The sequence below is a fragment of the Hetaerina americana genome, unplaced genomic scaffold (assembly GCF_022747635.1).
Source record: "Hetaerina americana unplaced genomic scaffold, ioHetAmer1.1.p SCAF_7, whole genome shotgun sequence".
Classification (NCBI taxonomy): Eukaryota; Metazoa; Arthropoda; class Insecta; order Odonata; family Calopterygidae; genus Hetaerina; species Hetaerina americana.
In genome coordinates, this window is record NW_027287316.1 from 32,556,280 (window position 1) to 32,583,719 (window position 27,440).

The following is a 27,440-nucleotide window of genomic DNA, read 5'->3' on the forward strand; positions in this document are numbered from 1 at the left end:
AAGTTAAAACTCCGCTTGTTTAGAGGGACAACTGTAAATCGACCCATTAAATGTAACAAAATATTAAATTCAAATAGAATTCTCCGCCAAGGATTTTTATAAATACCATAGTCAAGGGTTCAAACGATCAAAAACTTAATTAATTTTTCTCGAAAATTACCAATGATGCATTAAAAATTCTCTGGGGTAAAGATAAATGAAATGGAACCATTGAGCTTTTGGATGGAAACGTATTGACTGTATTTCTTCTCCTAAAATACAAACTCGTAATGCAACATGGAGTGATGTCAGGATGGAACCATACTGCGAAACTACATAAACCACAAACAACAACCAGATGCCAAGGATATAACCTTTACTAGCATTGATGCCTTTCAACAATGTGTGCACTGTGAGATATCACGAGTCCTCAAACGGTTGTCGGTCGAAGGTAGCCGAAAGTGTCACCACCCACATATCAAACACAAGATGCGGGAGCCGAGGCCTCGGAAGCGCCGGAGTCACGCCATGTCCCGTAGCAGTCTGGAGAGTTATCTCGTAAAAAAAAAAATGGCGTTACCTGGCAAAGGAGAGAGGGGACGGAAAACGTACTATGTACATGGAGCACATACGCACGCACTCGTGCACCGTCTGGTTCGCCCACGCTTTGGTTGGTGGGGTTTGAGGGGGCAAACATTTCGCAACCACGTTAAGTGTGCGTGAGAGGGTGGGGCACGCATAAAACCTTCGCGCAACTGCACGACGCGCCGGGGTAGGGAAGAGGGGGGGAAGGGAGCGTCATCGAGACAAGTACGGCCGTAAATGTTTCACCGCAATATGACCCGCGCACACTTCTCGTGCCCAACCCCGAAAATTTTGGTCGAGTGCCGTGTTAAGAGGAGAGCAACGGCGGCGAGAGGGCTGACGTCCGACTCTGGTTGCGACAGTCCTCCCGCGCGACTATTTTTTCCCCTCCCGAAAGGAACTGGGAAAGCGATTTTTTCCGTGGATTACAAATCACATCTCGTTTGGTAACGTCACGTGTTAGGCCGTGTCCAACGAATGACACGGCGACGAATTTGGCCCGACTTCGCTCAAGACAGAAGAGTCAAACTCGAAATTAAAAAAAACAAGAAAAAGGTAGAAAAATAAAGCTTTGCATAGATCATTGCGATACTTTCAGATTAATTACTGACGAAGAAAGAGCTGGAGATCGCAAACATCATTTTCATGTAATGAGATGGAAGGCAACATGAAAAATGAAAACGTTCTTTAAATTCATTCTCCAACTAAACGCCATAGCTAAGCATGTGTTGGAAATGACAGAAATTAGAAAGTTTTTCTCCAATACAAGGAGCAGGGACTTCATAGCAGCCGTCTGGTATCTCTCCAAGTTATAAATTATCCCCCTACAAAATTGTCCCTTGAAGGCGGAGAAATAAATGTTAAGACGAAGAAATAAATGTCACTGTACTTGAACATCATTCGATATTACCAATGAAACACACATCTCCATTACGGAAATACATTGGAAAAGTGAAACAGCGAATAATAGACTGGAAGATTATGCAGAAGATTAAATGGATATACAAATGAGGTATGAGGAAATATAAAGAAGAGCAGAAGAGGAAAGGGCCACGTTGAAAACTCTACGATATAGAAAAACATGACGGATTGGACACACTTTGAGGGAAAATGGATTAATTAGATACATAATATAAGGGAAAATTGAAGGGAAGATCCCGTGAGGAAGACAAAGAGGCAACTACACAGGAAAAATTAAGGACGCAAAAGGGAGAATCAATCAGGGGTGAGGGAACTAACACTGAATAGAGAAGAATTGGGGGTTGCAGTGAAAAACTAAACTCAGGATTGAAATTATGATGATAACACTAAGGGAAGAACTGCTCCAGTATTAAATCAGACAGCGGCTTATACGAGGCTCGCAAAATAAACGTAAATAATCCCAAGTGACCAATTCCATTGCACTAACAAGTAATGGAATAGTGAATATGAACGAATTCCCTATTCAACGCGTAATTAAAGCTATACATGCATCACCAAGCATTAACTTTTAATGAAATAATATTTTGCGGCGAATTCGACAACAGAAATTCACGGATGGAAATATCTAGGACTAAGACATCACGCTAGGGAACGACCTTTTATGTATCTTAATATTCCTTTGAAAATGATGAATAAATTAAAAGTTAAAATTTAAAAATAAGTTTTTCCAGCTGGTGACTGAAGTTACCTTAGTGCTAGAAAGTGAAATACTTAACCCAACACTGTTATTATGATAATAGGGATGGGAATACCGGGGGATTCGATTATCTTGGGACTAAAGGCAGGGATTAGCAAAATCATATAACAAATGCACGGCAAATTAAAGTTAAGAAACATTTTCGCGCTACTACCAACTAGCACCATCACCGAAATGGAACCTAAGACGCCATATTTTCAATAAATTTCGTGTGGCGGAAATGAATAATGATTAATGGTCAAGTAATGGATGGAATTAGGTGAACATGCTAGTTCTTTCCAAGCCGACTGTGGCATCGTCTTTCCTGTTAATAAAATGCGGATATGCGCGAGTAAAGGGAAAAAAAGAGAACATTACACCGCCACATGCAGTCGTTCAAAAGCAAGTAATCAAGAAAAATAACACTCAATATTCCCACTAACAAGGTTGGCCGAATTTTCAATAACCAAACGAAACGGAACGCGACGAAAGAACCTTCAAAGAAAAACTGGAACGGAGTCATATAAAAAAAATTGGTGCTGACGTGAATTTATTGTGTCTGTTGGTTACATGTTGAGGGAGTGAAACGAACACATTTCTAAGTTTGGAAATTTCAATTTCCTTGCCATTTATAACTTTCTTACTCAGGTACAAACAGCAAACTTCAATTTATCTACTCTACTTTAAAAGACGGCATCAGAGAAAAAAAATGGACGAAATCAGCACATGGGAGACGAATTACGATTTTCTTTTGACTACCTGAAGTTATAAACTGCACAGTCATGCCTTGGAAACCTACATTTGGACTATGTGGAGTTTCTTTTCACGAGCAGGCTAGTCAGTAAATTTATTACATTTTGTTGAATAAGACATTTGCAAAAAAACATTTCAAATCACACGGGAAATTGACAAGAGAACATGCAGGCTCGTGGCGATTCTTTTTCTTTGGCATTCCGGCGATATCAAAGATAAAAATGAAATAACGGCTCTGCTGCATTGCGCAGCGCCCTTTCTATAAGAACACTTAACTGCATCTACGTAATTTCCTACTAACAAGAGACATTTCATCGTAAGAATTTCTGGATCGTGGTATAAAATCAAAGCAGAAGGTTTGCGATCCAATCGGAAGAGATACAGTGCACCTGATTTATTACTTTAATCATTAAGAAGCACTAAATTCCTTGGCGGAAATCTGAGTACAATTCAACAAAATGAGCGTAGGCTAAACAACTTCTATCAGCTACCAGTTGTCCCTCTCGGGAAAATATTATATACTAAAAAACTACCAAAACCTAAAACTTAAAATTAATGAACTTAGTGCTGTCTCGCACTACTTACGGAACAGGATACACTCACGGAATTTATGATTTCTCCGGATTGGGATGAATCCCCGCTTTGCCACGTTGTTAATACAATTAAACAATAGAGTGATTATAAAATCGTTGGGTATCTGCAAAGTGCTTGCCAAACAATTTAATTTTCACTGCAAATGTGGGTAATATAGGGAAACCAGAAATGAGGAAATAGAGAAGAACTGCAAAAACATGCGGCGTCGGCCATAATATATTAATAAAGTACCTATCCACTCAAAGATTCATAAATAAACATCGTATTCCACGGATGATGCACTGGACTAAAAGTGTCTTTTGCAAGCCGCGGCGTCTTAAGTGGGACTTCAAAAGAGGTCGTTCGTCAACTTCGTCGACGGAAATTATGCACGTTTTTCTCCAATCCTTACCAAGGACACACACATTTGGGATACAGTGCGATAGGGATCACAGAGGGAGGGGGGAAGGATAATAATATTCTGGAATGACTAGAAAATGTGGACTCTTTGACGGTGATGACGTCAAGGCATCGATGAATCCAGGATTTAATGCCACAAGGTTGGGTAATTATCGAATCTGTGACGTCAAAATCTCGGTCTTGTCGAGGGGACGACAATTGCGAGACCTAACTGAATGACCCACCAGGATCACTTCTTGACTTACGAGGGACGTGACTCCTGAAACCTTCGTGATATACGAACAACCCCACGGTGTGCTTTTTACTAGGATGAAGATGGGTTCCAGAACGTAAGAAAACGCGAGCATTGGAAACAGCAAACCTTATAAAGCTTCAGAATCCAATTCATTAATGTGGAGACCTAAGAAATTAACGATTATGGTTTCACGTCAGTGGCGGGAACAACTAAGGCCTTCTACTATTTTCAAAGAGTGCAGGAACGACAAATCGTGGTACACCGGAAATTTTTCACGTGGATTACGGGTGTTGCAACAGTTTCCGGTCCGCGAATTACACAACTTTTTCCCCAGTCTCCAGACCGAAATTAATATTTTTTCCCGATTTTTTTCCACTGGGGTGAATTCAGAATAGATATTTTGAACTCCATAAGCGTTTTACCAAACGAAAATATAAAAAAATGAGGCAACTAATCGAGACTAATTGTGAGAAAAATGGGTGAGCAAAAATTAAGAGAGTCCCAGTCGATATTACTTGGGAGCATATGATATTGAACTTCACCAACAAAAGAATCAATAAAATTCAATTGAGTTGCAGAAGGCTTGAAAGTATCTCATAACGTTCAAGAATAGATGAGGTCCCACAACAATATTTAACCATGTAGCGAGACATTGAATAATCACGAGTATTTTACAAGGGTTAAACTCCCAGTATCTCAGAATTGTAAAGAATTAAAATAAAACAATTAGACCCTACTCTCCAAGTTCCTCAGGACTTCCACCACATCATTTTCCTTACTTTTTCCGTTTTCCAGTAGAGTAGCGATCCTGATATCGCACGGTCCCTCATGAAAAGGAGAAAAAGAAAAAAATACGCACCATAACAAAATCAAACGGGATCTCAGGTGTCGAAAATCGGTGCACAGAGATGACCGCATTGACCCTACACCTAAGTCGTACTCAAGAGAAAAACGCGAGACGCGATCCATGAAAGGTGGACGAATAACAAAGAAGAAAGGGTGGGGCGGGAGAGGAAGTGCGAATGCAGGAGGGGGGGGGAGGAGATCGAAAGAGGAGGGGTAAGAGGCTTTCAGGGAGAGGAGGATTGGGTGGGGGGGTGCGGAGAGTACCTACGGCAGGTGAACGGGAGAATTGTGTCAGGGCCGACACGATGGCTGAGCACCAGAGCGAATTATGTCAACAGGGTGGGACAACAAAGGAAATGAACACAGAAAAGAAACTCAGTGACGGCAGGATTTAAGAGCATGGATGGGGGATGGGGGGAGGAAGAGGAGAAGTGGCGGAGGGAGAGAAACAAACCTTCGGACGAAACCGTACGAATTTTAAAAACGACTTTCGAAAGTGCAAACAGATTTCCCGATGTCTGCCTCGAAGTTATTTTATAATGAAAAAAAAGGAGGCGTCGGGACGTTCAAACATCATGTTTGTCCCGTCGCCTGTGATAAAGAGGCGAGTGGATCAACAATGTAATATAGAGCCGGGACCAAAGAGACGCACGGCCGTTCTCGAGTACACAATGCCGACCGGCCTGGAGGGAAGATGAGAATCCGTTTCAGCAAATCACTCCTTTCGTCGTTCCAATGGTAACATTTGCGAAATATCTCTGATGCTGCGGCATGTGACGGAAAAGCGAATACAACAAAACGGGAGGAAAACGCCTTAATTCTTCTTCATCCTTTCTCATTGGTAAACTGAAGATCATTTTACAATAAACTCCAACATACGTTCGTGTAAATTTATGATCATGAATCAAGAACATTCTTTGACCTCTCGGGAAAAAAGACTGCCTTTCAGAGTGTTCATGAAATAGCAGTGCAATGATACAATAAATAATAATCTTTGATAACCGATGCATTCATTATCGGATATGCGGGCATTGTTTAACGAAATTATAACAGGATAACGTCGGTTTCACCGTTTGGGTGAGACTGAGGCGCCGTGTTTTCATTTGGGAGTTCAATTTGCGTTCGAGGAATTAAGAACGTATTGGGTTGTTGGCACGTAATTGCGATAGTCGCTGCGAAATGATTTGAACTAACCAAGTACCATGTTCAATTTATTTAAAAGAAGATACATGTCATACCATTTGATAAAAGGTTTGGGAGAACGAAAGCTTCTAAAGAGCGTTCTTTGAAATGTAAAATACAACCCAACACGTAAGTAAGTAACTGGAACATAATCCATTAATACATTACTTTAGGTGCATATTCAATTTGCAGGTATTTTCACAAGCGCAGATTCGAGACAAGGAGCCCCCGGTCAGGGTGCCCGCATGTGCGTATCCGGTCTTCGGTTGTCCAAGTATTCGCTTTAAAGGGGGAAGCCCGTGGTTACTCGCAGTCCTTCCAACTCGCAACGCCAGTTCTCCAGAATTAAAAACTTCCGCAAAAAAGCCGAGTCAAGAGGTATTTCGGCGCCGTGGAGAGAAGAGGGGGAGGTGGGAATAGACAGAAGTCGGCGCAAAAAAAAACGTCTCGCTCCTCACAAGTTCCGAGAAAAGAAAAAACAGAGACGTGGATTCGCTAAATTACTTTTTCCCCTGCAGGCTGTAGCGGTTCCTAAAAAAAAATTAATGCATCAACAAACTGCCACCACCGTTACAAGAAGTGTTCCCAAAGAGCTTACTCTTCGCTTAGGAGAATTTGAGGCTTGGGATGCCTCCGCGGCGCACGCCGTAATTTCATAATCAGCACAAACAGCCTTTTAATGTGTCCTCTGCAGCCAAGCTCATTTTAAATATGCATCAAGGGATTGCGCGTTTACGTCCGGTAGACGTTGCGTGCAACGTAGTTAAACCAAATAAGGTTGGTAAAATTGGATCGCAAAAAAAACATTTTGCTCACAAAACGGTTGTGGGCAAAAGACTGCTAAACCGTTAAGAATTTTGGCGAAAGAAAAAATTTTGAGTGATACTCTACGGTAGTAAAAAGGAAATTTGAATGAAAGAAACGAAGGATAAAAAAAAAAGAAAACCTGTCCGAGTGAAGAAATTAGAGAATGCTCGCAGTTCAAGAATCACTAATTTACTCATATTTTAATAACTTTCCAAAACAATAATATTCTCACAGAAGAATACGCAAATGTAATCCAATTAGAAAACAAATATGTGACGAAATTAACGCGCACATCAAATAAGGCTCTATAACATAATCATTTAACTAATTAAAAGTACGTCTCTGATATTTTCGCGTTAAGCAAAATATTCACCGCAAGAAAAATACATAGTTACTGAAAAATGCGCTTCAACAAGAGGAATAAAAAATGTCAAGGCTACAATGAGGTGATTAAAATTTATCGGCGATTATTTTTTATGAAATTAGACAAGATTGGCACGAAACTCATCGCATATGTCTCACCTAAATAACCCTAGTTTTCAATGAAAAATCCTCTTCAAATCAAGGCTAGGATTGTGGATTATAAAATCGTAGGAAATAGAAGTTCTTTACGCGCAGTGGCTTGGCGATGTACTCGGTGACCTTGGGGTATTCCTATGCTCCAATGAAATTAAGACAAAGAGAAGCTGCTGGCGGAAAGTGAACCTTCATGCATGCACGCAATACATGACGTTCCACACACTTGGAACACTAATTCCTTTCGGAAATAAGCATGATTTCGAACGCTCAACGAGAGGAGAGGGACGCTATGCACGATATGACAAAAAGCACATCCGCTAATTGTCTATGAGAGTACAATATGCTTCAATCGCTCTTCAAGGCGATAAACTTCGGGAGTGTTCATACGCATATGGGCTGAAACTATTACGAAAGTATATTCTACTTTTCAATACGCAAATATCAACATGAGAACTCGGAAAGAAGTTTCCCTATTTAAGGCACGAATAAAAAATATTCACTTGCCCTAGCTATATTTGTTACAACAGAGTTGAATACAAAAGGCAGCCATTAGACTTTAAGATGAAAATACTAAGCGCATTTGGAATGTTCACTGGCCATAAGTAAACACAGTAACAGGCGCAGAAATAACTTCTTCGTGATCGGTTACCTCAGTATCAGTTAATGCATATTTTAAGAAGAAAATACTTGTAAAAGTAATCTCATTTATAAAGTGCTCGTACGATTTTGAAGAGTTTTTTTCTGGAGTAACATAATCCCAGTGCAAAAGAAGCTATGAACGAATTTTCGCCAAAATACGGAGTAACCCCTTTTGAAGAGGAAAAAACGAGCACAGCTGAAAATAAGTATTAACAATTACTATCTCAAGATAAATGATGTAAAATAAAACAATAGTAACCGCACTGGATCAAAAAGGGGAACGAGTTTGGGAAGGACAGAAAGAGTTAGGGACATCGAGGAAATCCACTAGACTAATTTCGAAATAAATATCGATTTATTCATGAAAAAACCAACGGTCATGCAAGATATACTCGATAAGCCGAGATTAATACTTTCAGAGGAGCAAATAAAATATCCCTAACACGTATCAGGTATAGACACGCGAAGCAGATGCAACGTTAAGCAACCGAAGAAATCACAGTGCGCGTTATCACGCCACGACGTCCAGCGAAAGTAGCATAACAATATGCAGTATAATTTACTACGAAATCCACTTCGAAAAATTTCCCAAAGTTTGGTAATAAACATTCATCCGATAATGGACGGTGACGAAACTGATTTTTTTTCGGAAAGAACGAAAGGAAACGGAAGTTTTACCCGGCTCAACTACACTCCATTACCAATCAGAAATAAACCACAATCGATAACCTTTCTTGCGACCCGAACGAATCCAAGAAAAGGGGAACTCCTGACAGCTGAACACAATTTAATTTCAAGGCCCATCGTGTCCACGGCAAAAGTTTGGTGCATTTCAAAGTAAATTGTAAGACTGGTGTCACTAATATATTCGAGACATCGAAACAGGAAAAACCATTATCACGATTTATCGTGATGAAGACGATACCCTGCATATTGAGCCACTATGTGGCGAAAAAGTAAGCACCATCTTGCTCTCAGATAAAACCCTAGACAAACAGACGATCGATCGCCTCCGATACTTGCGGCGGAATTTTTTTAATCGAAAGAACTCTGACGAAATAGAAAACACCGCTTAGGTGGATAACAAAGGATTGATATGGAAATCTGGCCAAAATTCATTAGGAAAAACTACCTACTTAATTATTTTTTCCACTATTCAACATACAAGTGGTTCATTTGGACCGATAAAGCAAGGTAACTTCAAATTTCTTCTTTTTTCGGATTTCAAATATTTTCATTTGCGACAGGCGATAACTGTGTCCATACTAATAATCCGTCACTGTCTGCCTTACTTTCGATCCCAAGGGAATTACTCATGCGTCTCCAACGGAAGAAGGGGATGATTCCCATCTCGAAGGTGCCGGTCTACCGGTTCACGTGGGAGTTTCACCGAGCACCCTATTTTCATTCCAGTACTCCCGATTTTCCCCAGATTACTTCGACGCTTTAAGATAAAACTCGACTCAGAGAAGCAGTCATCATGCAGCCGAAAAAAGTACAGATGTAGAAGTTTCAACGACAGTATTTTTATCCCGCAGAGTTAATACCTGCATATACCTCTATACTCGTATGCCTCATCATAATCAGTATTTCAATTCTAGGACTGGTTTACTGCAGCCTTCCATTCGACTCTATTTAATGTCAATGCCCTCAATCCTCGATACCCTCTCTGTTTTACGTCCTTCTTAATTTGTCCTATGTACATGTCTCTTGGTCTTCCTCGTGGAATCTTCCCTTCTATTTTTTCTTCTATTATACTCCTAATCAATCCATTGTGCCTCAATGTGTGTCCAATCCATCTATTTCTTCTTTGCCGTAGTAGAGTTCTCCATATGGTCCTATCCTCTTATGCTCTTCTATATGCTTCCTAGTTCGTTACTTTGTCTGCCCATTTAATCTTCAGCATTCTCTCCCAGCACCGTGTTTCAAAGGCTTCTATTCTTAGCTACTCCACGTTTCCAATGTTCCAAGTCTCGGAACCATAGAGCGCCATGCTCCACACAAAAGTCTTGACGAATTGGTATTCCTATGAACAAATAAATTCTGCTATTCGTCCAGTAACTCCTAAAAAGGTTCCTCAACAGAAGAACAAGATATGAAAGAATTCAAATGCTGGGATTGATTAGGTTCAGCAGAGTGAGATTCCTTGAAACTCAATAAGTTGTTGAGTTTCGGTCGAAAGCACTGTAAATAAATCAAAACTGCAGTTCCTTCGGCTTTTGCCGCTGTTTTCACAAAAAAGAGACAGCTCTAACGATTCTTATGGATGTAATTATATTCGTTTATACTTTTTTTGCCTTCCACGTTTTTCAAACCTTCTTACGAAAGATTTTCCAATCCAAGGAAACCGATGCATTAATTGGTAGTACGATTGACTATTTCTACGCGAAATCAAGCGCGAGAGAATAATATCTGTCGTAGTTAACGTATTATTCACGTAGTACTATTAACGTCGACCATTATTTAGCCATAAATGTTTTTTCCACGAGATATTCAAGAGGAGACATCAACTATACAGAAAATTGGACAAAATGCTAAATAAATAATAGAAACTGGGCCGTTAGAAGTAACTTAAAGCGATTCCATAATGCGCGTGTCCCAAAACCAGAGGAGGTAGATCACCGTCCAGACAAGAGATATTCCTACTACATGTAGATGAATTCCTCTTATTTACATTCTCAGAACATGAAGATGCAGATTCTCTGACCGAGTGGAATGCAAAAACGTCCCAATTTTTCCTTTCAAACGGGCAAGAACCGAAGAGATAATTATTCGATGCATTCGATGCTTTCCTGTGGGAAGCCCCCGGAAGCGTAACAAGCACCTGTTAGACGGGTTTGCCCCAGAATAAGGCGATTTATGTAGTATGGAAAGTAAGGCGAACGGTGATCATGAATTAATTCACTGCTTTACCCATCAATTGTCACCTTAGTAGCTAATCAATCGCTAACTAGATTTCATTCGGAAAAAAACGGAGAAATTCGAACTCGGCGGATGTCGTGAGAAAACAGAATGGTCCACCCAGCACACGATGTTATTCACGGGCATATTTTAGAAAGTCTGAAAAATCGTGAGAGAGAGAAGATCTCAGTCTCTGCAGCACGATGCGGATTCAACCGTGCGGCATCACGCGCAGATGGATTAAAAAAATGAGTGCTAAGCCAAGTTAGGGTTCGTATAATGAGATAGCGCGGATGACAGCCCCACGAAAAGTTTGCATAAAAATTTTAGGCATGAATAAAGTTGACAGGAAACGAAACTGGCGCCCGACGTGAATTCTCCACCGATAATTGAAATAAGCTAGTGCAATTCCCAGATCACGAATCCAGTTTTTAACTTTTTGAGAAATGAAGTTCTAATGAGCTACAAAACTTGATGAAGCAGTAAACGTCGATAAGGGAAACCTAAATTGTTTCACGACGAATAACCTCTGGTATTTCTGTCACAAAAGACTACTCTAATTGTACTCGTTTATACTAAAACTACGCTAATTTCTCATAGAGAATCAACTGTTAAGTTGAATGCCATTGCAATGATAATAAAATTCAACGACTAGGTGGATCAGAAGACAAAGAGACATTTCGGGGCAATCTGGGCGATAGAAGATGATAAACCTACCCGAGAGTAAGCCAGAAGAAGCTTGAACTTCCGACCTCTTAAGTCAAATCAAACTCAAACCAACTTCATCTCAAGGTAGGCAATTTATACTTTTTGGCAACACTGCCTTATTTCATGACTCAAGTCATTCAAGACCAAAATTCATTGAGTAATTTAATCTCAGTTGATTCACGAGGCGTGGACATTATGATGAACAGTTCGAACCTTTTGTTGATAAAATAAGTGGGACACCATTAAAGTGCTCTTCTCAAATAAACGGAAGCTCGTCAACTCAAACTCTTAAGCCAACTCCCCACAAAATACCACTTTAAAACCGGGCACTAATGGCTAACTCTCGCGAAAATAAAAAGGTATATTTTGAGATAACGTTTACCCGGAAAGGGAGTAATGCGCACAAGGACCCTAAATTCGCCAAGCATCCGCCGGTGTCCACGCCAAATCTACGAGACAGGATATGACCGTGACCTGATTTCATGCATCGCTAAAAGGTCCACTGCGACAGCGTTCACGGTACGTACAGTATTATGCACGACTCGGGGGGTTGAATCAAAAATAATGAATCGAGGGGGGTCGCTTCGGCTCTGATAAAATATGCTCAGAAATAATAAAAGTGCTTCAAACACGGACTGCATCCGGCCAGCTGCCCCTATAACACTTTTTACCCGCTGTAACAAGGTCACACGCGTCAATTTCTGAACTACCCCTGGGGGGAGAGGGTGGGGGGGGGCTTTTAAAGGAGGCGAGCTCAGAGAGTAAGAAAAGTAAATAAAATACATAAATGATACAAAGGAGAAAAACGTCGAGCTATAGCAGCAAACATAAAAAAATGAATTTATGCTGAAGGCATTCCCGTGAGAGTCAATAAATCAGGTCTTTACAGGTCTAATACAAAAAAAGGACTCCCGAGTGGTGGGTGGAGGGGGGGGGAGCTTCTGTTTCCCGGATATTTTTTCCTGGAGATAAAGGGATTCCCCTTTATGAGGAAGTCATTTGAGATTCCTTCCAAATCGGAGATGCCTTACACAAGGGAGCGCCAAAAAGGATTTTCTTTCTTCAATTTACCACGCGCTACTTCTGCTCAAGTCGATGGAATTTCTGGATGAAAATTACGGTATGATGGCTAGGAAACTGCTTTCGAATTCCCCTTCCCAGCTTACCGAAGTAATCCCAGGATATGCAAGTGAGCGAGGAAAAAAACGAAGAGAATTAAACGCATTATTAAGGTCGGATCTCTATTGGAAAATTAAAGTTGGCTCAAGTAAAGTTGTTACGTTATGTAGGAAAATTTTCCGAAGCTTAAAATTAACGAAAAGAATGTTTTTAATGGTGTTATTTCGAAAGAAGATTTGGTACGTTTTCACCGATATCTTTGCGCAAGACTTGTAGCCTCATACGAGGTAAATTAGAAGAATGTAAAGTCTTGAGTTTCGTATCATATGTACTTGGGCTCACATCGATCCTTTCCTTAAACAATGAAGAGCCTTTAATCAGAGAGCAAAAAAACCTCTCCCCCTTAATTGCATATATTATTGGAAAAATGTACATGGCTCGACTTGGAAAATGAAGCAAAATAAGATAAAAGTGGCCCCCATTCACATTTCCCTTAAATATTCTCATAATCCTTTGATTATGTGAACAAGAACAAGAATCCTCTGGGAAAGGAACAAGAAACTATGCTATCACCTAGAGCACGATCACGGATCATCATGACGCACGCCTGTCAGATAAGTCAACGAAGACGCGAACCGAGTTCTTCAAAATTTCGCGATATTTCTCAGCGCACCCATTGCAACGCGGGCCGAATTATCCGAGACCCCAAATGATGCGCTGGGGAGGAAATCGGCGTCAGTGATAGCGTTAGCAATTACATCGCAAAAGAAAGAACCGTGACAGAGCTCCAGGGACACATAAGCAGTTCTTATTTCTCGTCTTACCAGCCTAAATAGATAAAAATCGATGCACCACCAACAGTCTTAGACCTGGCTATAAGAAAAGAAATAGTCTTAATTACTATTTGGTAGTCAACCGTTTCAGATAGGTTATGGATGGACACCGACTTAACCTTGCTACATTTCTTAGCTTCATCTAACAAGAAACAACCTGACACCCCACACTACATTAAGCCCCTCTTTAATTCTGTACATATATTAACCTTCCTACCTTCATTCCGTCCCACATGCCTATCCTTTTCCTCCCTCTTTTCGTCCGCCTTGTTTGTTATCTCCTCAGGCAGAGGTCTTCCACATTCCATACCCTTTCAAATGCCGTAAGCTTAATAAGAACGAACGCTAAAACAGACAAACGATATATGATCAATTGTGGCACCTACTAAGAGAAAGTACGGCACGAATCCGAATAAGGTGTAAGTCCTTTGGTTTCCGTTTGAAGGAGAACGGATAGTCGATTATGATTTGATTCACTTGAAAATCGATTATTTTAATACTATGCTTGATTTTAAATAATTACTTTAGATTCCCAACTCGATTGGGCGATACTCCGATTCGCTCTGTTCTCGATTGGAATAGACGCGATTCGGAAAAACGGGATCACCCAATAGAAAGTCGTCGATTAGCAATTATCAGTATGAGGAAGTACAATGGGCCAAATTCGATATTTTACATTAATTTAAACATAACACTCCAATTCGAGCGATGTTATGTTCTTAATCAGAGGGAGTCAAGTAGTGGACTGCGGGTGGAAAACGGGCAACTTCTTCATAAACCTCATAGACATCGATATGGAGTCGATAATCAAATGACCATTAGCGGCCGAGGGCGAAGTAAGCAGAACTGGCTGCTGACCCCGCCAGAGGGCGGTGCGATCTTTCGATGTACAACTGTATGTACAACCTGTATGTATCAACTGCAATTCTCAACTCTGATTCTCATGGACTTTCGATCCATTAGTCGATGCGATGTTTCCTTGAGTTGTGCGATATTTCATTTACAAGAACAAACTTCGATATATCAAGGAATGAAGATTACTTTTTATGGAGTAGTTTGCCGGTCAAGTTAAGTTTTCTGATAGGTACATTAACTAAGCACTGGTACACTTCTAAGTATCTCTAAACTGGGCACTAAATAAAAATTTTAAGACTCCGCTTTATACCAAACCATTGGCCCCGTTCAATCCGTTCCACTTGCTTCTTCTTTTCCCTCCAGTAACTAGCTTGCCCAAAAATTCCACAATATGAGTAAATATACATTCGGTACATCTACCGAGCATATCGAATTGCATATTGAATTCTATATCAACATTGTAAACTAAGAAACGATGTTGGATGGAGCCAGAGCAATTCTATACAATTTCGTAAAGCTCTAATTAAGTGGCACATGAATAAGATCTGTAACGTTAAACGCGAAGTACCTTGGATTCACACAAGAATTACCAATTTTGAGGGCGCCGAATTAGACCTATCGCGAGGATTGCTGTGGTAAACAGCAAGGCTAAAAAACAGAACGAGCACGGTCCATTACTCCAATTCGAACGATTTTCCCAAAATGATTGGATTCAATCGAGATTACGGCTACGGCAGCAGGGAGCTTCATGAAAGCAACAGAACACGGATGCACTCGACGGCGAACTTGAGCAGGTAAATGGTCTGATACCTAAAGCCTCTAAAAGACGGCGGCCCCTCCGACGTGGTAGTGAGTTAACTCTTGCGAGTAATCCGCCCCTTTGCGGGCGCAGTGCGTCAAAATACCACCAACGGGAGGGGGCGGGAGACTTCCTCTTTTTAATTCGCGGTTTTTCACTTTCGGCTCTTCCGCCGGAAGACTCGTGGGGTTGTCTGGCAGAGAGGGACATGGGTGGAGAAGGGCCCACGGCCCGGCCGGCACGCCACTGCCTTCCGCCATCGGCGACGTCGGCGGGCGTGGAGGTGCATTCCTAAGTGGGCAATGCACTTGGCAACGCCGCATAGTCCCGACTCGAGGGAGGAAAGGAGAGAGAGAGGGATGGAAACGGAGGGAGGGGAGGTGTATCAGTACGTCGACCAACCGAGCAATCTCCCTGCGATGGAGAGCCGGGAGCGCGCGAAAGTCAACTACAAGCGGCACGGGAAACAAACGGGAACGCATTCCCGTATCGCAAATCAAATGTTAAGACAAGGTATAGAGACGTTGACATTTATAATAAAAATATACTGGAAATACCAGGAGGAGAGAGAGATAAAATGTAGCGATGAGAAAAGGAGGCTTAAGTCCGCCTATTCCAAGAAAGAGTAACTAGTTCCTCCCTGGGCTGGGGAGGGACTTCGCAACAGGGGCAAAACAAAGGCGTGCAGTCGTGAAATTGCTAATGTCTTCAGTAGTTTTTATACGAAGACTGATCTCAATAGCCGAGGGAACGAGTTTCGCCTACTTTACGACACTTATCTGTGCTGGAGCTGCCTAATGAACCTCGTGCTCATCGAGCTTCGACTGATTGGTAAAGGAAGTGCACTCACGATGGAGTTCATTGAAAAACATTTGTTTTCCAATTTCAAACAGTTTTAATACAAAACTCACTTTCCCATCATTGATATAATCTTTTTTTGTAACCAGAAACTTCCTCAATATTATTATTTTTTTAACTGGATTAAATTTTAAAAATTACTATCGACAACATGTGAAGTTTTAAGATGTTTGTGATACATTTAATATGTTGTTTTTCCCTCAATAGCTCTCTCTTGATTTTCTTTAATCAATAGATTTCCCAAAATGTGATATTCACACCACAAATCCAAAAGAAATAAACCACGGCAAAAAATATGTCACATAAGTTGTAGAACTATCATGAGCCCTACTCATATTTGTACGTATTTTCAGTATCATAACAAGTATAGTGTAGGTGAGGTATAATAGCAATAATTATAACAGGTATAGTGAGTATATCTTAGTGGCACAAGCCCCTTAATTATGCTCCCACGTGTAATAATCAGGACTTTTGAAAGTCATTAAAGAGATTTCAATAGAAATTTTTTTACTAAAGATGGACACTTGATTTTTATTGTAAAGGCCATTGCCAGATGTACAAGGGAATTTCAAAAGCAGTAGTTTGACTAGAGCGGTTAAGGTACAATGATCGCTCCTATTGTTGTTAACAGCCTACATATAGCAAACTGACTTCTATGGGATAGGGATGGTTAAAATTTAGCACCCAGCTGGAAATTCATCAAATCATTCAACTGTCGATTTAAATATTTTAAATGAAATGTAAGAGGCTAAATGCATATGCACGGCATAATGCATCTTTTTGTAATCATGGCAAAGCCAAAAGCACACACATATGTGCACATAAAATAAAAATTACTTTACTCAGAAATTGCCCATTTTATTTTATTGTTTCCCCAGATGCTAGAGGCTGCACCACAAGGCAAAATGAGTGGCAAAATATAACAATGAAAAAGAAATGCAAGATCACAGGAATAAGATCCAGTCTAATGTGGAAAGATTGATTTTTCCCATAAGAGGAAAATTTATTATTGCTTTGACCTGAAAATACTTCTTAACTGCACTCAATCTATGCTCTCCAGGTCCAAAAGATCATATCAGAAGAGGGAAAGGCAAGAAACCTGGAGCAAAAAACCCAAATTTCTCATCCATTGGGGGGGGATTTCAGTTGAGGAATATTAAGTCATGATCAACTTATAACACTGAAATTTGTAAATAAGTGTATGGTGGCTACTAATCGAGGACTTTAAAACAGAGTATGGACGTCATGCAGCCATATTCTATGGGCTATAAATCATATATATGGAGAAATGTAATGGAATAATTGACTTTGTAATTCCACGCCTGAGACAACAAATATATATGGAGTTTTGTGTTTCCAAAAATGTTTCCTCAGACGAAGTAGCCATTCACAGAGTTTCTGTTTATGGTATAAACCGTTGCTCAACCCCGATAGTTTATTAACTATAATGTTTATTATCATTTGATTCCAAAAGATTTTCTTAAAATATTTCAAGTTAATGAAGTCAATACTAAAGTATGAAGAATGATTATCAACTAATATGGCATTTAATCACCAAATACATAATAACAGCATTTTATGTACCCATTTATGTAAGAAGATAATCAAAACTTTCAATTAAATCTAGCGTCCAAACTAACAGAATTGCTCCTATGTGGTATTCTTGACTGCTGGTATTACATTATGGTATGGTACAAATAATATAATAGTATATAAATGTTGCTATAGCAAATAGTTTTTAGGATTCCTTTCCCTCACAACCACTAAGAAAGAGTGAAAAACATCGCCATAGGAAGTCTAGGGCCCTAAACTATTGTCTGCTCACAATTGCTTTCTTCTTTAGTTCTTCATACTTTCATGGCACCGGAAAACAATATTCTCTTTCATCCTGTTTCCTGCTCACCTAATATTCTCCACTACATCATGGACTGAAACATCCACTTCCTCTTGATATCTCATCCATTTACCAATTCAGCCTGTTCACAATTTTACTGAGAATTTACCTATATTCCCATATCATACTAAATAATGCATTGCTTGTCTTCCTCTCCATCCAACTTATTTTCTCTAATCACAATGAGAAGAACAGACTGTAGAAAAAATTCAGCCTTAAAAAACTTGCACTGATAGAAAAAATCAACTCATTAATTCATGTTTTTACTTCTGATTCAATGTCTTCAAGCGTTTACCGCTTTAATACCTCTCCAACAGCACTGTCTCCACCTCTTAAGAACTACCATGTGCTTGGCCGGGCTAGAATGTAAATGTTCCCATCTATTCTCTACTACAATCACCTTGATCTTGATGAATCCTGGGGAATAATTACAGTAACTGAACAGAGGAATTTGAAAGTGTGAGTACTTACCTAGTAAGCTCTTCATCACTAATGGCTCTAGCGGTTGTGCCTTGCAAAACTCCAAGGGACTCCATTAAGTTTCCATCAGTATTGGAGGCTGCAAATAAAAGCGAACACCATTTAGTACAAGGAGTTTCTCAGAGACACAAGTCTATTCTCACATGAGGGAGAAAAGAGTTAAACCTTCTGAGGCAGCAGTTGAAATTACACAAAAAAAATTAAAATTGATAAGGACTTCATTGATAACAATAGAATACATATGGGTACTCACAAAATAAATGTTAAAAACATTTCCACAGGATCACAGTCATCTTTCAATTTCCAATGATAATATCGTATGTATCACATAAGGATCTAAAGGCTGTTTACTTTTAGCCCATGAGCAATACAGAAATATGTATTAACTTTTACAAAGGTTAACTCAAAATGATGGAAAGAAAATTTTCTCTCATTTCACTAAGTCTTCAGTATTTTATAATATTTTAAAGGTCTCTTTCTAAAAACATGCTTTGCAAATTTAAAAGAGATATTGATTAATCCAGGAGGAAAATTGTATTTTAAAATAGATAATTTATTTTGTAATTCAAGAACAGAAATCGGTTGAAAGTAATTCATACACGTCATCGTTGGAAACAGCATACATCTGGTTTTTCTCATTAGTGAAAAAATAACTCCTTAAAAATTTAAAATATTTGTTTCCAATTAGCAGTTTTCCACCTTTACACTTCAACACTTACCATGATTTCCACAGTTAACTGTTTTAACCTGGCACAAATATATGCATGTGCAAGTATATACATATAGGTATATGCTTCAATTTATAGAGCAAGATAAGGAGATGAAACGAGGCTGGGAGAATTAAAAACAATTTCTTTCCAAAATGTTTCTTCTCATTCACAATGCATTGAGGTCACAAACAATAATGGCGAACATTTTTTAAAGGAGGCAGAAATCATTATTTTGCTTATTTTTTCCATCTCTAGCACATTACAAACATCTTAGTAGTGGAGTTATGGCATCTCAGAAATTCAACTTGGCGCCACTGATTGTAACCATAAAAACATTTCATTGTTTCAATAACTGCTCATACTTAAGTGCTGAATCTTATTTCAGACCTTACTAAACGTCAATTTTCTACAAAAGATGCACTTTGTTGGATGCTGTACAAAGGTTCCTACACAGGACTCGAATTTCATTGAAATTTCTTCAATCATCAAAACTGTTTTCTTCATAATTTCTAAAACTGGGATGTTTGGCAGCAAGACACTGTGACAAAATGGGAAAGCTTATATAAAAAGAAAGTGGTAATAAAATATCATTAGAGTGCATGAATAATCCTCTTAAGCCAAAATTCAGTTATCTGGTATTTTATTTTCTAAGTCTACTGACTCAATCAACAAAAATGCTGGTCTCTCATGAATATACCTTAATTTAACATTAATAATGTTAGTGCATTAATTATACATAGCATTTCAAAAGGAATATTGTGGTCTTTTGGAGAAGCAGCAGTAACTAGTGTTCCTTATCTTGATGCACTTGAACTATGGCTCTGTCCACAATTGGAAGAATCTGAACCAGAGAACTTCTTTGGCAGCAAGATGGTGCACCGCTTCACTGGCATAACTCATAACCGATTAGTGGAACTACGTTGTAACTAACCATTGGATTGGTTGCAGGGGGCTGACGACAGAGTTTGTTTCACATGGCCTCCGCATTCACCCAATCTCATACCATATAATTTTACCTTTGGTGGTTTATTAAGGATCATATGTATGTGCCACCACTGCCAGCTGACCTACCCGACTTAAGAAATAGGATTGAAGCAGTTGTGGGGGCAATTACTCCTGCCACACTGATAAAGGTTTGGGAAGAACTTGCCTATTGACTCGATGTGTGCAGTATGACAAAAGGTCACATTGAACACTTGTAGGAGAAACTACTAGAATTGCTCTTTCATTTGATATATTATTTATAATAGTAAGCTAAATGTTATAAACACCACAAAGTCTTAAAATCCCAATATTCATTTTGAAACACCCTGTACATTAAAATACAAACAACAAATGAACATTTCAACAAATGAAATGCACTATGCAATTCTATTTCCCAACAAATCTGAACCTGTGACACGCCAGGTGTCTATCAGAAGAGAATCAACATTAATGCCAGATGCTAGTGATGGTACAACAGATGTCAGCAGACCATAAACACATAGTTGCATGTCTGAGAATTACATGGCTATTCGTGGCAAATCAGGACTGATCAGAGATATGAGTGTGGAACACTTGACGGAAAATACTCTTCAACAGTTTTAGAAAATTTTCTCTTGATCAGACATTACAACTGGGATGAAACTATGCATTTTGCCAATTAATACCAGTAAAAATACTTGCATAAGATTAAGGTGGCAGAAAAATGAGCTAACGGTATGAGAGAGTGCTTCTAGAAACCAATGCAACCTGGTTTGATAAGCTGAGTATAATGATCATAGAAAAATCATGAAATAATGCCTAAAGGTGTTGGGTCCTCACTTGTGGAATATAATTAGAATAAGACATGAAGGGCGCTTAATTAGATATTGGAGAACCATTTTTCAATGCTATGAATAGAAGTGAGGTAAGAGAACCACAATATATTGCTCCTTGTGGATATTTGTAGCTCATTAATTAGATCTAACCTAGGATTGGTCTTTCATCCAGCTAATTGCATCAGCAAAGCGGCTCAGAATTACTGCAGCATGAAGGCTTGGAATCAAAGAAAGTTGGTCAAGGGAAACAACCAAACTGTGAAATAATAGCCAAATGACATGCCAAAGACAGTCTTTCATAATTTGGTACACTTTACACAACTATATCAAATGTTATTTGATGATTGTTTTAATGGAATTCCCATTATTTATGAAATGGCTGGGCTACCTTTTTAATGATTTCATTCAAACAACTTAGCTGCAGTTGTCTAGAAAGAGGTGAAGCAAGTCAAATTCCAATGATGACGGTAAGCATTATTAAAATGACAGACTAAGAGAATAGGGATGTTGGACAGCATAAAGGGAGGAAGGAAGTATATGGAGATGAAAAAGGACTTGATGTAGAGTAGGTTGTTGGATTGTTTTGTTAGGAGTCACAAAATATTTATTTGGTAGTTGTGTCCATCCAAAACCTACCTTAACCGGTAGATTACTTACTTAAGTCTTGACCTATGTGGCATGGTAAGCAAAATTACTTATAGTTTTACCTGGTAATACTCTGAAAACCTTGAAGAATAGTCAACAGAGATTTTACAAAATTTCAATTAATAACTGTTTTTGGAGGAAATCTAAAATAAGATATGTTATTATAAAATTAATTTCTACGCAAAACTTTAAACACAATCACTCCTTAATAATGAGGACTAATCAGCAGATTACAATCTAATAAATCACTAGTCATTTTATTAAAATGAGTGGCTACGGCTGATTAATTTAATTACCACAACAACAGAGAATGTAATTGATCCTCTAAATATAACTGAAAGATGCCAGGTATAATAAATACCCAGAGATTACCCTGACATTCATTTATTAGGTTCTCAGAAAGGAATCTATAGGGGTAGTGTGACTATGTTGGTCACTCAACCCATTATCAGAAAAATGACTGAAAATGCAAGCTTTACTATAAAATATGTGAAATGAAACGGCCTTGCAAAGTGTTCCACCGTAGAATTCTTTTTAAGGGAACTTTGAACATAAATAGCATTTAGGAAAAATTACAAGTTTACACTTAGCAATACAAGAGGTCAAATGTTAAACTCACAAGGTGGAGGTGGAGGGGTTGACGTCAGCTCCGTTCTCGCATCCACAGCATCCTCTGGGGGTGGTAAGTGCGGTTTGGGGTGGTGCTGGACGGGTGCTATGGCTGCTGGCGACGGAGAGCGAGGAGGATGAGGGGAGGGGTGGGGATGGTGCAAAGACGTAGGCGTGGGGCTTCGCGTTGGCGCATGGTGAGGCTGTTGGAGGTATGGCTTTGCGACCAAAAGCACAACCCTGTCGTGGGTGGCTTTCAAGGTGGCCACAGCCTCCTCATGAGTTACGTTCTCCAAATTCTTTTCACCACTCTGTAAAAACAACAAAAAAATCAACATTAAGAAAGTGATTATATTGGAAAGAGTTGACCTAACTTTCGCATAATTGGGATATGGTATCTCTGTTCAAGACATGGCAGCTAAAATTCAAATGGTAACAGAAAATTATTGCAATATGTGAGGAGGTGAAATGAAGAAGTTAGAGGAAGATGAACATTTCACCCCCAAATTGACATCAATTGTTTGTTGCTCAAATGTTTTTTTTTAATTCGTAAGAAGTTGTTAAAAAGACTGAGACCAAATAATGCTTAAATTGTTTTGACTTCAACTTAACCTTAATTTTATTCGTAGTCAATCAAGTTAAATACTTGGTGAAATAAGACACATGTATAGCTATGAAAGGTATTTAGTCAGATAAAATTAGAACTTAGAAGTTTCCATCTGGTTCATCAGCAACTTATCAACACGAACATTTAAAATATCACTTTTTTTCCACCTTTATGGGTTGGAGCTGGCAAATAAATTCATTTAACAAGAAACTGCAAGGGAAAATCTACAACTTTATCAATCTTAAATGGAGTTAATTTACCTACGTGAAATTTCCACTGATAATATCCTTATTATGTAAATATTAGAAATCAAATTTTCATAAAATATGCAGTCAGAATTATAATGTGCATTGATTTCATGAACTGGTTGCCTACCTCACATGACAAGCTTGAGCATGATTAAGTGGTTAATATGGGTCAATGCAAGAAATTGCATTACTATGCAATTGCAATACCTTACATGCCTCTGGGTATGATACCGGCCCTATGATCACACGGAGATTTTTGGATAGCACCAGAAGAGACTCACTAATCTTCCAAAAAAAATCTGTGATCCTCAAAAGCTTCTACAAAATTGAGAAAAAATGACCTTTCCGGAGAATAAGAAACTCCTAAGCGAATGCTGTAACTAACAAAGCAGCTTCAGAGTGCCCTGGATGTGGGTTTACATTAAGACCATTGAGCCAACCAAAAAGGGCATTGAGGAAGATTTGTGTATTATGACTTTGATTTGTTCATTATTTCTGAATTTGAATGTTTTTCCATGAACCAGGGAAAACTTATACCTTTTAAAAAAAAGTTTTCATGCCTGAGAGATCATTTCTCAGGCATAAGAATAACAATGAATTCTCAATTATCCATGTGCACATTATCCATTTTGTGGATTATTCATTCTAATCACTCTTCCCAGTACTGCAAAATTAAAATTATAATCGTAAAGATAATTAACTGCTTTGAAACATTGATATATTTAAAAAAAACAAGTTTGAAATACCTCAGCTTTCTAAAGAGTTTTTAATTTTCATCACAAAATCAAAAGTTTTAAACAGTACTTGATGTTTTAATTGAAACATTTCTGCACTAACCGTACTTTCCCATTAAGGTTTCCCTACAATTCAACACAAGAAAATATATAGTTTTACTAGGAAAGAAATAATTCATTAGCTATCCAGACTGCATTTTAATTGGTATCACATGACGAATATGAATTTGTATTTGTGATCGTTTGCTAACATTCATCTTCGCTAATTATTTGTTTTTTCCTGACTATGTGATTGGTTCTGCTTTCTGAGGAAAATACATTCCATTATTCCCTTTATGATAGTATTCTTGCAAAATTATAATTTAACCCAATTGAAAATGGCTGAAAAATGAAAAAAAAAAAACTTTCTATTGCCTAAAAAACACATTAATCACACGAAATGAAAAGGGAGCATTCATTTGTTTCCTAATTGCAGTCACTTATTTTTTATATGCATTTGATTTGTACAAATAAATCAGTTTATATTGTGATCACATTTTCCACATATTTAGGTTATCTGTTTTTTTAAATTACTCATACATCATTGTGCATCCATCAGCACAGATAATGGAGAATTTCCTGTACTTTTATAAGGAAGCATATAATATATAAGAAGGTTTTTGGAATGATGCATCATTTATTTTTAGGTTACTAAGACCTTGCACCTAAAATGACTTCAAAGTTTTCACAAAGACGAAACTTTAGACTCTCTGAGAATTTTGCAAGAAATAATTTTGGAATTAAATAGCTTAATAACTGAATTTTAGACTTTCCTTTTCTTTTCAGTACAAAATTAAATTAACCAACCACTACCTAACCAATATGATCATTTTTAATAATTGTTTTAAAAGAGCAAAGTGTGTCCAAAGAAGGGTGCCTTCAGTTTACAAAGAAATGATAATTTAGATAATTTAAAAAAAACATCAAAAATATATATTGGACAAGGTAAACACATGTGCACCTTTTTCTGAAATAAACTTTACTGATATGCTTGCACAAAAAAGGTATTTGAACTTCCCAGATATGTAATATACTCTAACTATTTCTAACGTAAGATCTTTTCTTGTTGAATTGATCATGTTTATAGAATATCACATACGATACTTTTCAATATCACCTGTATCTACTAAAACTAAATACCGAAACATAATAAAATCATGTATTCAGAAGGCATTTCTCGTGCAAAGAGGTTGGAATTGGAGTACATAAAGATACAAAGAAAATACTAGCAAAATCTTTAATTTGGAACACAGTCCTGTACCACTTGAAAACTTGGTTACCGAGAAAATATAAAAAGCATTGATTTGGCACTTTTCAGACATGGGTGTGAAGAAGGATGGAAAGGAAACCAAACAATGAAGTTCTATACAGGGGAAGAGAAGTATGGCCATAGGGAGTAATTCAGAGAAGGTATGACAAGTACATAAATGCGCAGAAGATACTGAGAGGCAAAAGGACGCTGAAAATGATAATAGAGGGGAGACCTGGAAAACATGCTCGAGGGAATAAAAGAGCAGGAATTTTGAATGGAATTAAGGGAGGCATGAAGTGTGCAAATTCAAAATAACAAGTTACTGCAATAGTTATTGAACCATTAAAAAAACCATAAAGACAGTAATCACGGTTTGGTAAGTGATGGCAAAGTTCAGCCAGTACTAAGCCCGACGGCGTGTGAAATTCACATATAAGGGTAGGGGGGCCAGTTCCTTTCCCTGTGCCAGTTATGGTTCCCCAGGAAGACCTGGTACCTGAAAAATTACATAGCTTGGGTGGAGCTGTAGGTGCTCAGAGTTCCTTGCCCAGGAATCGAACCCGGGACCCTCTCGACAGCAGTCCAATGCTTTACCCACTGGACTACCGCGATAGTTATAATGGGTTTAAAGATATTTTATGCCATTTTAGTGACGAGGTTAATAATTATTACTGTAATCCATAACTATGGGCTGTACACTTATGAGGATGAAAGGTATTTGATATTAAGGCTTATTATTTCCATGGATAATGAAAAATCATGAACAAGCAGGACGGAGTGGAAACATTTATGAATAAGGTCAGGGAGTCAGGTACATTAACAGAAAGATGGGGTAATTTCAAAAAAGAGATACTGAAAGCTGCAAACAAAATTGTATGAACACTAAATATGAAGAGGAAACCATAGGCTACAGGCAAAATGAAAACTGTGATAGGCAAGGGAATTAATGGAAGAATGTAAGCACTGAATTAGGTCAAATGCAGTTCAAAGAGATAAATATTAGATTGAGGTAGGCAACTAATAGGGCAAAAGAAGTGCGGTGGAATATGCAGCGCACGAGAAAGTGAAACTCTTATCAGGAAAATTAGAAAAAAAAAGTCCTTCTATACTAACACAGATATTCAGGAAAATTATTAACTGCCCCAGAAGATTCAAGAAAGATGGAAATAACACACAGGGGATATAGATGGCAAATATGTTAGGCCAGCAAGCTAAGTCAGCGAAACAAAATATGTTATTCTTGAAAATAGCTTAGGTTCAAGCATTCTTGATTGTTATTTAGATAGGGTGTAAAGGGATATAAAATTAAATAAGGCTATGGGAATAGATAACACACTTGCAAAACTACTTGAGGGTTTTGAAAAGCATGGAAAGAAGAGATTTTATTAAAAAATTCTCAGCATTAATGAGGGAGGAATTTAACTGGAAGACTGACAGATCAGTATCAGTTCCTATTCCAAAAAAGGTGATGACAACAAAACAATAAAGTTGGTTTCACCCACAGTTAAGGTGATACTTAGGATTACAAATAAAATGATGGAGAGGAGGGAAAATCATTACTCAGGTAATGATCAGTTTAGGGTCTGAAATGGGAGAGGTGTGATGACATAAAAGTCACTAATATACTAGTACAACTAAGATGTATTTGATTGCACATTTTGAGAAGGCATTTGACAGCGAGAATTTAGAATTAATGAATATATTTTGGAAGATAGGAGTTAATTGGAGGGATAGGCGGCACCTGCAACCTATAAATGCCTCACACTACTTAGCCATTGTGTGTGGGAGCTGGGAAAGGAAATGTTAGAATGAGATTAAGAGATGCCTGTCCACCATCACCTGTGTTTTCAATTTAATGTGAAGGAAAATATAAAAGAGAAATAATGGGAAGTGCAGAAAATAGAAATGAATATAAGGGGAGTTCAGAAAATCAATTAGGTTTGCAGATGACAAAGCTTTCCTTAGCTCATCAGTGAAAGGGCTATAATTATTGCTCAGTTCATTAAAAAACAGTGTGATAGGCATGGGATGAGATTTACTTTCAACAAAACGAAGGTTATCAGGTTTTTGAGAAAGATTAAGGCTGAGTAAAACATTAAAATTGGAGGGCATACACTTGAGGATGTGGAACAGTTTACCTAACTTGGAAATATTG

The 27,440-nt window shown here is 38.4% G+C and overlaps 1 protein-coding gene across 8 annotated transcripts in view; it reads right to left on the reverse strand.

Moving 5' to 3' along the window:
* dlg1 (discs large 1) overlaps positions 1–27,440 on the reverse strand; it is a 745,269-nt gene that overhangs the window by 85,636 nt on the left and 632,193 nt on the right. For all 8 annotated transcript variants that reach the window (XM_071595636.1, XM_071595639.1, XM_071595637.1 and 5 more), the window contains 2 exons: positions 22,416–22,716; positions 18,634–18,721 (listed from right to left, as the gene is read on the reverse strand). In XM_071595636.1, coding sequence (XP_071451737.1) covers positions 18,634–18,721; positions 22,416–22,716 — 389 coding nt within the window. The remainder of the gene's footprint in view (positions 1–18,633; positions 18,722–22,415; positions 22,717–27,440) is intronic.